The sequence below is a fragment of the Epinephelus moara genome, chromosome 11 (assembly GCF_006386435.1).
Source record: "Epinephelus moara isolate mb chromosome 11, YSFRI_EMoa_1.0, whole genome shotgun sequence".
Classification (NCBI taxonomy): domain Eukaryota; kingdom Metazoa; phylum Chordata; class Actinopteri; order Perciformes; family Serranidae; genus Epinephelus; species Epinephelus moara.
Window position 1 is genome coordinate 32,250,473 of NC_065516.1, and position 12,284 is coordinate 32,262,756.

Below are 12,284 nucleotides of genomic sequence, written 5' to 3' on the forward strand. Positions count from 1 at the left end.
TGTAGTGCTCAGATGACAAATATTTTCTATATGCCGCTCTGCTGCTGCAGGTAAATGAATGTCAGACTAACTCTGACCTGATGGTGTTTATATTCTTCTTTTCTTGCAGTGGACTGTGAGTGGTCCAGCTGGTCCCAGTGGAGTCTGTGCTCTGCAAGCTGTGGTACAGGGCAACAGAGCTCCACCAGAACCATCCTGCAGCCCAGCCAGTACGGAGGGGCTCCATGTGAGGGCCCCGAGCACCGCACAATGACCTGCATGGCCCCTGACTGTGGTGAGGGAGAAAGACGGAGAGAGAGGATGTTTTATTGTATGAAAAAATGTTAATATTGAAACAGTTAATCCAAAAAAAAGTCATTACAGCTCACTAGAATCTTACCGAGCTCTTGTCATATGAAAAGAAGTGTGTGCGCTTTGATGTGAGAGAACCGAGAGCAGATATGCACGCTTGTTATCTCAAACCCCGAACTCGATAGATTGGAAAAATCCATGTGTGTATGCAGTGCCAATTAAAACTAGTCTTAGACTGTGTTTGTATAATTATGTGGAAGCCAAGCTGCTCCCACGGGTTACGCAAGAGTCATTTGTCACTCATTATAAAAGACAGGTAAAAACTCAGACTGCTCATTTAGACAGTGAGATTTGATGTAAGAGTTCTCTCTCGTACGTGAATAAAAAGAAACCACAGATTAGTTGATTTAGTCTTTTATTAAAGAACCTAAAGTCGACATAATTGCTCTATCTCTTTCTAATCAAAAACAGTGATCAATAAATCTCTGTTTATGGCAGTGTAGAACCTCGAGCTTCTTGTAAAAGCAAATAGGGTGTAAATTTACAGTTTGCTGAATGCTGCTCCTTTTAATTACTGTTGCTATGATTGTCCAATTTTCCATTCTCTCACAGCACATAGGCAGTCGCAACAATAATAGTAGCAGGTTCACCATCGAAATCCCAGTATATTTTAGGAGCAATGGGTCCTTGATTTCACACAGAGATAAACAAAAGCAGGATTCTAGTCTCTAATCAATCAGTGACCATCAGTTTCGCCCACTGAAATGACACCTGTTGCTTGCAGATTTTATTAAAGCTTTCAAGCCAATTAAGATGACTCACTGACTCATGACACACGATGCCGATTTGTGCAATGAGAGCTAATCCGCCCTGCCAACCTGTAAACATATGGATTAATCAATGACCCGTGATGGCCAAATGAAGCTTCGTGAAGCATTTTCTTTATTTTCTGAGCCCACTAGATGGCGCTCATGGTTTAAAGAGAGAGGCTCAAAGAATGGCAATTCAGTGTGCTTTCAACCTTTTGATGAACGAAAAGCTCCATCTAGTGGGCTCATGAAATAAAGACTACGCTTCATGAAGCTTCATTTGGCCATCACTAAATAAAGCTGCCTGTTGTGTGACAGAGACAGAGAGGGGACAAGAATGTTTCTTTAGGTTATAATGACGTACTCAGAATGGTGCTTTGTCACCTTATGACCCGCCTGCCCGAAACCTGCAATATGTTCTAACAAGCTTACCTGAACCACTCGACCCTCGGTAGTGATGGCCAAATGAAGCCTCATGAAGCATTTTCTTTATTTTCTGAGCCCACTAGATGGCGCTTTTTGTTCAACAAAAGGTTGAAAGCACACTGAATTGCCATTCTTTGCGCCTCTCTCTTTAAACCATAAGTGTCATCTAGTGGGCTCAGAAAATAAGGAAAATGATTCATGAGGTTTCATTTGGCCATCACTACCCACGGGACCCACGGGCTGAGGGTTGACCCACGCATCACTAATGCCTGCATACCTGAGCTAATGCTAAAAGACTGTGGTCAAAAAAATCCATTGGTTATAGTCTGACAAAGATACAGCTTCTGGAGACAATAGCCAATATATCATGTTATTTCACTTAATCAGGAAAAAGTCTGAAATCTGTCTTGCGTCTTAGGACGTCAGCTGTTTTAACACAAAAATACACCAAACAACAAAACCATAGTACAAACAGTATAAATCACATCAGACATTACATAAAGTGGATGCAGTGCAGTAAATTAGTCGTTCTTTTGACATTCATCTTTGGACCCAGAGGAACAAAATACTTCCTCAACCTGCTCAATCGAGCCTGAGAGACTCAAAATTTTCTGTGGGATGACAAAGGCTGATATGCTTCAAATAAAGTGTACGAGGGGTCTCATGTGATGTTACCCGCCAGAGACTACATTATTTTAGTATATGCAGCTTTATAACTTTGACCCACAATCTTTGAGCAGATCTGGAGCGGTCTACCAGTCCCGTCCAGTCTGGAGTAGCCAGCTGATATCTGGGTGAAGACCCCCTTGTGCGTGTGCCGCTCATTGTTTACAGTTCAATTGGCAGCTTGGGACACGTCCAGACAACATGTTGGCTAATCTCCATAAACAGATATCTGCATATAAATGAAGATAAATCAGACAAAAGCTAAGAGAAGCTAAACTGTCGTCAGATGATGGCTGATGGGTGTCAAGACTGCATTTTGGTCAGCGGGCTCTTTTTCTTTTAGTCTCCACGTGGACTCTTTACTTGCAGGCAACCAAAGTTTAGCGCGTGGTCAACTGGTGTTACGTGTTATTTACAATGGTTTTAAAATGTTGTAGAAATGATAAATATTTTATGCCACAGCAAGAGAGAGAAACATTGAACAAATGTTTTAAAGTGTCATGCTGAGAGCTTCTGCACCTTCAAATGCAGTCATTTCTGTACACCCTGTTGATTCTCGTCCTCCTTTTCCCCCCCAGTTGATCTTTAAATTCTCTCCACTTTTTCAATTTTCTGGCCACATCCTACCATCTTCCCTCCACTTTCTATTTTCTCCCACCTCTCCACCTCCTCTGCAGCGTGTCCTGATGGAGAGCAGTGGAGGAGGAGCGCTTCGGAGGAGGTCCTGCTGTGCGAGAGAAGCTGCGAGGACATTTACTCTTCCTCCCCCGTCAACTGCAGCCGCTCCGCTGAGGGCTGCGTGTGTCAGGAGGGGCTTTACCGCAACACCGGGGGCGTGTGTGTCATCGCCGCCCTCTGCCCCTGCCATGACCAGGGCATCCTGCGAGAGGTACACACACACACACACACTGGCTCACACCCAAAGTAAACAGACAGCTGCTGCCCGGCTAACTCGGCAGCATGTACCCATTTTGCCTGCCGCATTGTGTCGTGCATCTGAACCTTAATGTCAGCGTGGTGTTTACGTTCCCTCCAATTCACTCCCATTGTGTTATTTACTCATAAAGAAGGGCCCATTAGAAGATGAGTGACATGCCCTGCGGGCCACATTACACCACAGTGCCTCTCCAATCCTCAGCCTCATCAATTATGCAGGAAGTGCCGTAGAAAGCCGGCACTGGGACCGCAACTGGGCAAGCCTGCCAGGAATTATTTATGAAGGAGGGGATATTATAGGATAATAAGAATTAATCATACTCTGACATGAGGTCACCCCCCCCTTGATCTTTCTTCTTCGGGACTTTCTCTCTGTCTTTCATTCTCTCTTTGTTCCTTTCTTTCCTCCCTCATACCTCTGCTTTATCTCTCACTCGTCCTGCTTTCAGTGCAGGACTCATGTTCAGTCTCTTACTACTCCATCTGTTTTCTTTTCATTCCCATTCTCCCTCAGTCCTCTCAGTCATTCTTCCTTTCTGTCTCTGTCTTTCTGTCTGTCTGCTCTGTCTCTCTCTCTGTCTGTCAGCTGGTGATGACTAATGTCCATATAAAGACCCTCTATGGTTTTCTAATTAACTACCTCATGACTATTACGCCAAATGGCTCAGTGTGAGCACAGAGGCACTCTCAAGTTGGTGCCGTTGTGCGGGTTAGTGACTTCCACAGCAACACACATACAGAAAATAATCTAATGTAGTCTGAATTATGTGTTGTAATTATTACAGCATCATAACCTAAATTATTCACGAGGGTGCAGCCACAGCTTTAGTGGATTCACTGAAGAAATCAATCCTGAGCTGTGACCAGTTGCACTTCATCAAAGCTGCACTGACTGTCGCGCAGTAATGTGAGTGCGCATATTACCTGTATTTCAAAAGTCTAGCGAGTGAATATGTAAATTTTGTGTGTGTGTTTTTGTGTGTTTGTGTGAGCCAGGCAGGATCAGAGTGGGAGGAGGGCTGTCTGTCATGTCGCTGTGTGAACGGGAAAAAACTGTGCCAGTTAAGATGCCCGCCACTCGACTGTGACGAGGTGAGACACACACACACTGACGTCTGTCCGATTGTGCATTTGTACTAATTGAATGAGAGTGTCTGTTTTTATCATTAATACCAGTTGCTCTCATAATACCATCACTGCTCTCCATGGCCCCGTACACCCACAGATATCTGAGGGGGAGCTGCCTCAGTAGGAACTTTATAACAAAATCTGATTAATTATGTTGTAGTAGTAGTAAGTTAATTTAGTTTGTTTGAGCTTTATTTGTTCAGTTAGTATCTCAACTAGAGATGCACCGATTGTAAAATTCTTTGGTTGTTTATTTTGTCTTTGTTGTTATTTATTCCCCCTTTTTTGCCAGTGAAATAATGAAATCTTTAATATAAAAATAACTAAACTGTTTTAAAATAAATCAGCCCTTCATGACACTACCTTTGAATGAGCACAAAATCAATCATTAGTATTTATGAAACAACCTTAAATGCAACCTTTCACATGAACTGCTTCAAAAGCTTTTTTATTGTGTATAATATGTCATAATTTTCTCTCTAATATCTATTTTATATTGCTGTGAAAACATAAACTAATTCCTCATCAAATAACTGTATTTATTTAAATTCTCACCAAGAACAAAATTTTACAAATTTTACAAAAGCATGTTTTTGTACGCATTAGGGTTGGGTCGGTGTCAGAAAAAAAAAACTGTCCAGTTTTTGTAAAAGACCGCATCAAGTCGGTAATACCAGATTTTCGCCACTTGGGGGCGCACTTGACTCATTTAAAATAAAATGCCCAGACTCGGGCGTACTATAAGCGGAGATTTAAAATAAAATGCCCAGACTCGGGCGTACTATAAGCGGAGCAGACTCCGTGTAAAAATGTCCGTGAAAAATCCCCGCAATGTGAAAAATACATGCCGAACAGTCTTTTGTGTGATACTGGTGCGCGGAGCGGAGTCCACACGGTCGTGCTTTGTGTGCACAGGGCTTGCGAACGTCCACTTTTACCGGGGGGACCTCCGCGGCGTCCGCTCCGCGTACGTTCTGCCCGAGTATGCGGTCCGGTCGGTCTCAAAAAATAAAACCCGGTCCAAGACGGAGTACCAGACCGAATTGGTATTACCGAGAACCAACCCAACCCTAGTACGCATCATGATAACAGTTATAATATATCTTCACCAATTTTTACTGAATAGCGCTTGAAGGCATCACAATGTAACTCACTGCAACCTCAATAAACTATTAGTTCCGGGCACGGGCTGCTAACAGCTAACCTTAACTAGCTCTCCTCCTGTCGCCATCAACACAGATTTGTTGTTCACAGTGTAGAATTACCGGAGGAAAAACTTGGGTGCCTCCCCAGACACGTCAATAGTGAGTTTACCAGTGTTAATTTTGTTGACGAAAGACCTTTTTTTCATGACGAAAATGAGTCTATGATGAGATAAAAGTAGATCTTGATAATAAAAACCAAGATGAAATCTATGTTTCATTTTCTTTGATGAGACAAGACGTGCTTGTAACTATCTTCAAATGCCGCACGAGCAACAGGCTCCATTAAATAGTCTGTGCCAGGATGTTTCACTAGCCAGCATCAACACTCACACCGGTCCAGCGTCAGTTGTGAGCTGTCATTCAGCAGTAAATAATCAGCCATGTGTCGCTCACTGTGGATGGTGGAGCTGCTGAATGGATTTGTAGAGTTTGGTAGTTGCAGCTCAGGACTCCACTCTTGAAAAGGTTTATGGTTTGATGGTGTTTGACAGGCAGGTAGGAGGCTCAGTTATCTGTAAACAGTAAACAGTCTAAGCTCAGCATAGTGTTGAATCACCAACTCTGTGAGATGACATGAGTTTCAACCTCCAGCTAACACGTCACAGAAGATATTTTTCTTCTTTTTAACAGTCAGAGTTTACAGTGAACCTGGGCACAAATCCTAGTTGTCAGATTAGTTATTTGTGGTGTCAAAGTTTGTTAGAGCATCAATAGAGAGATGTTGAGCTTTTCAAATAATGATCAGTAAGTGTGTGCTCGTAAATCAGCCCTTAAACCTGTCAATCACTGCTGGAGAAAACACATTTGTAAGTGTTGAGAAATTATTTGTAGTTGTAGAAAAAAAAGTTTAAATCAAATATTTATACAACCTGTCACTTTGACTCTAATTTCACTGGGTTAATTTAAAGATAAGAAAATATATAGAATACTTAACTACTAAAGGTTGACTGAAAGGTCATGAATTTTTGTCATTGTCGACTAAAACTAGATTAAAACTATGAAGGATAAAAATGATGAAGACTACAACGAAATCTAAAATAGCTGTCAAAATTAACACTGGAGTTTACTGCGTCCTTTTGTTCCCAGTGGCGTCACTGGGGTGATTTCTGTTTGTCCCAAACACGGTTTCTATTGGCCCCGGAACGACAAGATGCTGTTACTCTTGAGCCCTACTTTATAGCCTACTCAAAATTGAGGTGAGACAACAGAACAATATCGGCCACTGCCACGAGTGAATGTCACCTTATTTGCTGATGGGCTGATACAGTCAACATGGCGAAGATCAGCCAATAGTGATGTTGACTGATGAATCGGTGCATCCTTAACATATACTGTACGACTATCATACCACAACAAGGCAGTTCAGTAACCAAAACACATCACACACAGATGCAAAGACTAATGTATAGGCTGTTTAAAACATTCACTGATACTAATTCTAAGTAGAACTTTGTAAGTCCCTCAGAGGAGGGTCTCTAACTTTGTGTTGCAGTTCGTTACAGTGGTTCGATGCGTGGCACTGGGAACCAGTCATCAGAGTTATTAAGAGAAACTTTTAAAGTCGATCTATCTTTATTCTCATCTGTCTAGTGTAGTGTTAATTTTTGCAAAAGTGGATTAGGGCCACATGTGAAAAATGTATTTGAGTTTTGAGTTTAAAGTCAGACTTCTGAGAGTAAAGTCAGACGGTCAAAGTGACGGCTGTGACCGGAGCAGTCGTGAAAATCAAACATGCTAGACTTTTGTGAGGCTCCCAGATGTGGCATCGCATACGACTCTCATTGTCGTTCACGATCCGAGCAGACACCGTACGATGCTGCATCAGGCTGTAATCGGGCTGATATCGTGTAGTGTGTACCTGGCATAAGGAAGTATTCAGTATCTAAGAACCTTAGATATCTTGGCCTTACAAATGAAAACACAGTTACGCTGTGATTTCTAGTGATGAGCACCTGACTTAATCTTTTTGGTTATGTGCTGAGTTTTGTCTGTTGTCTGTGAATCTTTCAAACAATGAAGGCTGGGTTTTGTACCAAATGAGGCCTATAGATCCCAACACTATTTTGTTTATAATCCCTTAATACGAAGCATTGTCTACATCCGACCCTACAATACAGAGCGATGCCTGTGAGTTGTGGGCAGTTAATTGAAGCGTGAGTTCCCTGATCAGAATGACTCAGTTGGTTCATTTTTAAACTACAAAGTATTAAATCGGAGAAAAACCGAGATTAGAGAGAATATTTTTATTTCCTACGTTGGTAACTCTCCTGAAAGCCCTTAAATTTATCTCACAACCCTGTGTGGCCATCCTTACTGCATGGTTGGGAGCCACTGAACTGAGCTAACAGCTGTGTGTGTACAGTAATAATGATAATAGTAATAGCAGAATCATGGCCCTCTTGGTGGAACATTGATGGATCAAAGCGAGTTGAAATCCCAGAGAATTTTGCATTATACACTCAGGTCGACAATATCAAACCACACGCAAATATGTGGACATCTCCCCAAAGTACTGTACCAAACTCTAGATTTCGCTACAGGTGCTAAGTAAGTTGTGTAGCTACGACCTGCGTTTGAAGTCCTAGGTTTTGCTCCTCTGCAGGGGTGTGTGCACCTACTGCATCTACACACAGTTAAAGAGAGATGAAGGTTCACATAGTGATGCACGATCAGTCTCCCAGACAAATCCATCAGTCCATTCAGCCACCACTCCTACCCCGGGGTGGTACAGTTCATGCAGCGTCTCTCTTGGTCACAAACATCTCAATTACTCTGAGCGAGGGAGAAAATGCTCTTCTCCCTCAAGAGTGTGTGGGATGTTCTCTGCAAGGCGCTGGCTGAAGTGGATCAATACCTGACTGTCCGACCCTCCCACAAGCCTGCACTTCTTCCTTAAACATGCCCTTCTACCTCCCATGAAACACTCAGACCTGGTCTCCTTGTTAAGCATAATTGAGTTCCGTATCCACTATTTGGCAGAGCTGGAACCTGTTCTGCAAAACTAACGGCACTATGATATGTAAAGCACAAGTCATCAGTTAACTTTTTGCAGCAGTATTTTGCATACAGTTTTGGATAAGTAAATTGTCACTGGTGATGTAGCACATCACAGAAATAGAAAACTGCTTTCATTTCCCAGATAATGCTCAGCCATACGCGTGCTGTATGAGTGGTTAACAGCTGGTCATCTCGCAGAGGACGGTGAGCTGAGCGGTCAATTATGTATGCCCTCAGTACAACTAGAGGCAGATGAAGAAAAAATAAACTCTGTATAAAATATGAATACATTTTGAGACGGGAGGAACTTTTGGCACCACATAAACACAGCTTCTCTCCGGTCCTGCTTTGGAGAAAAATGGAGTAGAAGGGTACGACATTGGTAAACTTAACATTGTGTGTGGTATCTAATTGCTCTCAGAGAGAAGAAGTTACTTTCTCCCAGATGCCTTTTTGCAGTGCTGACGTTAACATGCTAACATTCTCACACTGACAGAGCTAACATGTCATATTAGCTACAACGACTATGTGTAATATACTGATATATTTTCAAGCAAGATACAGATTTAGACAACACCGTTTATATTGTGCAGTACAGCGCTGCATGTGTGGGAGACAGCTGCTTGATCGTGTCAGGCGAGCGTTTTTCGCTAGGTTGTGTGTGAGGTCTATCGTAGCACATCGTCGTGCTTCTTGGTAGTTGTAGTTTAATGTGCGACACTGAGACAGCGCCTGGATGCTGGTGACAGAATTGTTTTAAAAAAATATGCAGCAGCAACACTGACGTTTCATATACAAGACGTAAAGTGTCTCTCGCTCCGTCCCTCCCTCGTCCTCTCTGTTGATGCTGTGTGCATAGCTTTGATTAATACCCTAAATAAATTAAAAGATTTAAATCATTTTCCAGCACTAGATTCATTTGAAAGGCCAACAGATGGAAAACGACTTTTTAACTCAACTAACTAAAGATTTTTAATTGTACCATACTACAATGGATTTAGACCTACTTGATACTTTTATACTCATGTTATAGTTTAGTGTCATGTGCTCAAACCTTTAAACCTCTGTAGCTTCAGTGCTGTGTGCCCTGCTATTGATTTTATATAATTTTTCATTTACGATTTGTGCAGCTGTATATTTTCAAACAGAGAAAATAAATCCCTGACTTTGCATTTTATTTTTGATTACAGTCTGTTTTTATTTAGGTGCTTGTAACATCTCAAATGTGGCTTTGACTTGCAACTGAACCTGTAGCCCATTTCATAGAGATATATTCAAGTTTCAAGATAGCCTTTATTGTCATTGTACAGACACCTATACAACGAAATTGGGAGCGCCACAACTGAAGGTGCATTAGGAATAAATATAAGAGCAAAAATAAAACAAGTGGAGACAACCAAGACAAACAAGACGAACGAGACAAGAGCATACAGGTCATGTCATAATAAAAACAATAAGTAAAAAAATTGTATTGCACTTAATAAAAGAAGGCACTTAAGTCTGTAAAAGGAGGCATTAGTGACTCCTGTGAGCATTGAGTGTCCTGACAGCCCACGGAAAGAAGCTGTTTTTTAGTCTGTTTGTTCTGCTCTTTATGCTCCTGTACCTCTTTCCAGAGGGCAGCAAGCTGAGCAGGTGGTGTCCTGGATGGAGGTGGTCGCGAATGATCTTCCTTGTTCGCATGAGGCATCGGGAGCATCTTGATATATACGTGTATCGCCATTCAGCCTGGAAATACCGAGATATGAATTTTTGTTCATATCACCCAGCCCTAATAGTTACTGTCATAGCTGAGCATGTTAACATGGTAACATTTGCTTATTAGCACAAAAAACAGGTACAGCTGAGGCTTATGGGAGTGTCAGTGCTTTTGCAGGTATTTTGTTATAAGCCAAAGTATTAGACAAATAAACATTGTTACCTGATTATGGCACTCGTGGAAAAATTTGGATCACAGGATGTTAAGAAAGAAAATATTAAGATTGCCATTCATTTCTTTTCTTTTCACCATCAAAGTGAATTTAAACATTTGCTCCAATGAAAAGTGCGTTCCCCTATTTCAGGTCACATTCATGCCCTTTATTTCACTCTGAAGCCAGACTGGATAAGAGATCAGAGATAGAAGTCTCAAAACATGGAACATAGAACCAAATCTTAACTGTATGGCTACATATGAAGTTTAATTTGGCTGAACTGACCCTTTAAATAGTGAGTGGCAGCCAAGTGGCAACCTCAGGGGCTTAAAAAAAAACAGAAGCCAACATGGAAGTGCCAAAATCTGCAGTTCCTCTAATGGCCACTTGAGGCTGACTCCAAAAGCGAGTCAATCCCATTGACTGCCATGTTAAATGCTTACTGTAACTTCTGTCAGAGAAGCGCATGTCTGTTAAGATTATTCCAAATCCATTCATTATTCAATGTTATGTCGTTGATATTTGAAGGTTATAGTTACCGTTTTTAATAAAGTGTTCGAGTTGAAGTTGAAGAATCGTCTGCTGTGTGTGTGTGTGTGTGTGTGTGTGTGTGTGTGTGTAAGGGGGATGATAATAGGGCTATAATAATTAAGCAAGAAGAATATGCGAATTATAAAAATAAAGAATGCTGAATTCCGTTCTGACGAAAAAATAGTAATACTAAAACAAGATATGCTGCCGTGAAGTGTGAGCGAAGTTCAGTCAGTCAGTCAGCGTTCAGGTGCAGGAAAAGTGTTGAGAGCGGCTGCGGCTCATTAAATGCAGCGGCGCAGCGCTACATGATGCGCAATGGTTGCTCTCCCACACGCTGACATTGAAGCCTGTCTGTCTGGTGATATTATTTTGGGACATGAATGATTGGTTGACTTTAAGTGATTAAAGATACTGTATTTGAGCCAGGGAAGCCAGACTGCTGAGGCGCACAGGGTGAGCATCATTGTTTTTCCCCCTTGCATTTAAAAAAAAAACAAAAAAAAAACTCGGGTTCAGTCGGGCTCGGGCAGTTTGGGCCCGTTGAGAACTCTAGTCAGAAAATGCCAAACTCAAGGCTTTGAAACAGGTTTCCACAAACCAGTATGTGACGTCATGGTGGCTACGTCCGTTATTTTCATACAGTCTATGGCGGCAGTCAAGATACAATGTTTGGGAGAAAATGATTATAATACTCATGCACTTCCTTTGTCAAAAACAACACGATGACAGCCTCTGTGGAACGCCACAAATTGCCATTTTAAAATTCCCTCTGATGGGAAATGTGCTGCTGTGGGTCCTTCTCCCTCTTCCAGGTCGTTCCTTTCCCCTCGGTTTCTATCAGACACAGAGCTGAATGAAATCTGTGTTTGTTTGGTGCTGAAAGCTCGACATCTCTCAAGGACTACAAAAGATATTACATTTTTTATGGGATTTTTTTTGTTCTTTTTTCATCTATCCTCTTGTCTCAAAGCCTGGGTACATAAAAATAAAACCTGTGAGAATGTAGTTTTGAGTAATTTGGGTGAGCTAATCTGTTAAATAGAAGCCTGTCCACTTCATTTATAAAAGATCTTCTCTCCATGACGATGAAGTTGTGAAAAGTCACAGTAGAAAAGTCAACTGTCTCATCCTTGACACAGTAAGCTGAGTTTATATCCCTAGCTCACCAGGGCTGTGTAAAGGCGGGGATAAAAATAAGTTCTGCTGACATCCAGAACTATAGAGGAGAGGTTGATTGCACACTGAGCTCCACAAAGTAGACAGTCTACCGAGTGTTCCACCTGTGGTGTACACAGGTCTTTACACAGTGTCTGTGGAAGGGCTCCGAGTTGCGTAACTATTTCCTCTTGCTTTGTCAAATCCCTCGCCACCCCCGACCG

The 12,284-nt window shown here is 41.9% G+C and overlaps 1 protein-coding gene across 1 annotated transcript in view; it reads left to right on the forward strand.

The window, feature by feature from the left end:
• Nucleotides 1-12,284, forward strand: part of sspo (SCO-spondin) — a 102,246-nt gene that overhangs the window by 73,614 nt on the left and 16,348 nt on the right. The window contains exons 112-114 of the mRNA XM_050056713.1: nt 110-274; nt 2,870-3,081; nt 4,125-4,220. Of these exons, the coding sequence (XP_049912670.1) occupies nt 110-274; nt 2,870-3,081; nt 4,125-4,220 (473 nt within the window). The remainder of the gene's footprint in view (nt 1-109; nt 275-2,869; nt 3,082-4,124; nt 4,221-12,284) is intronic.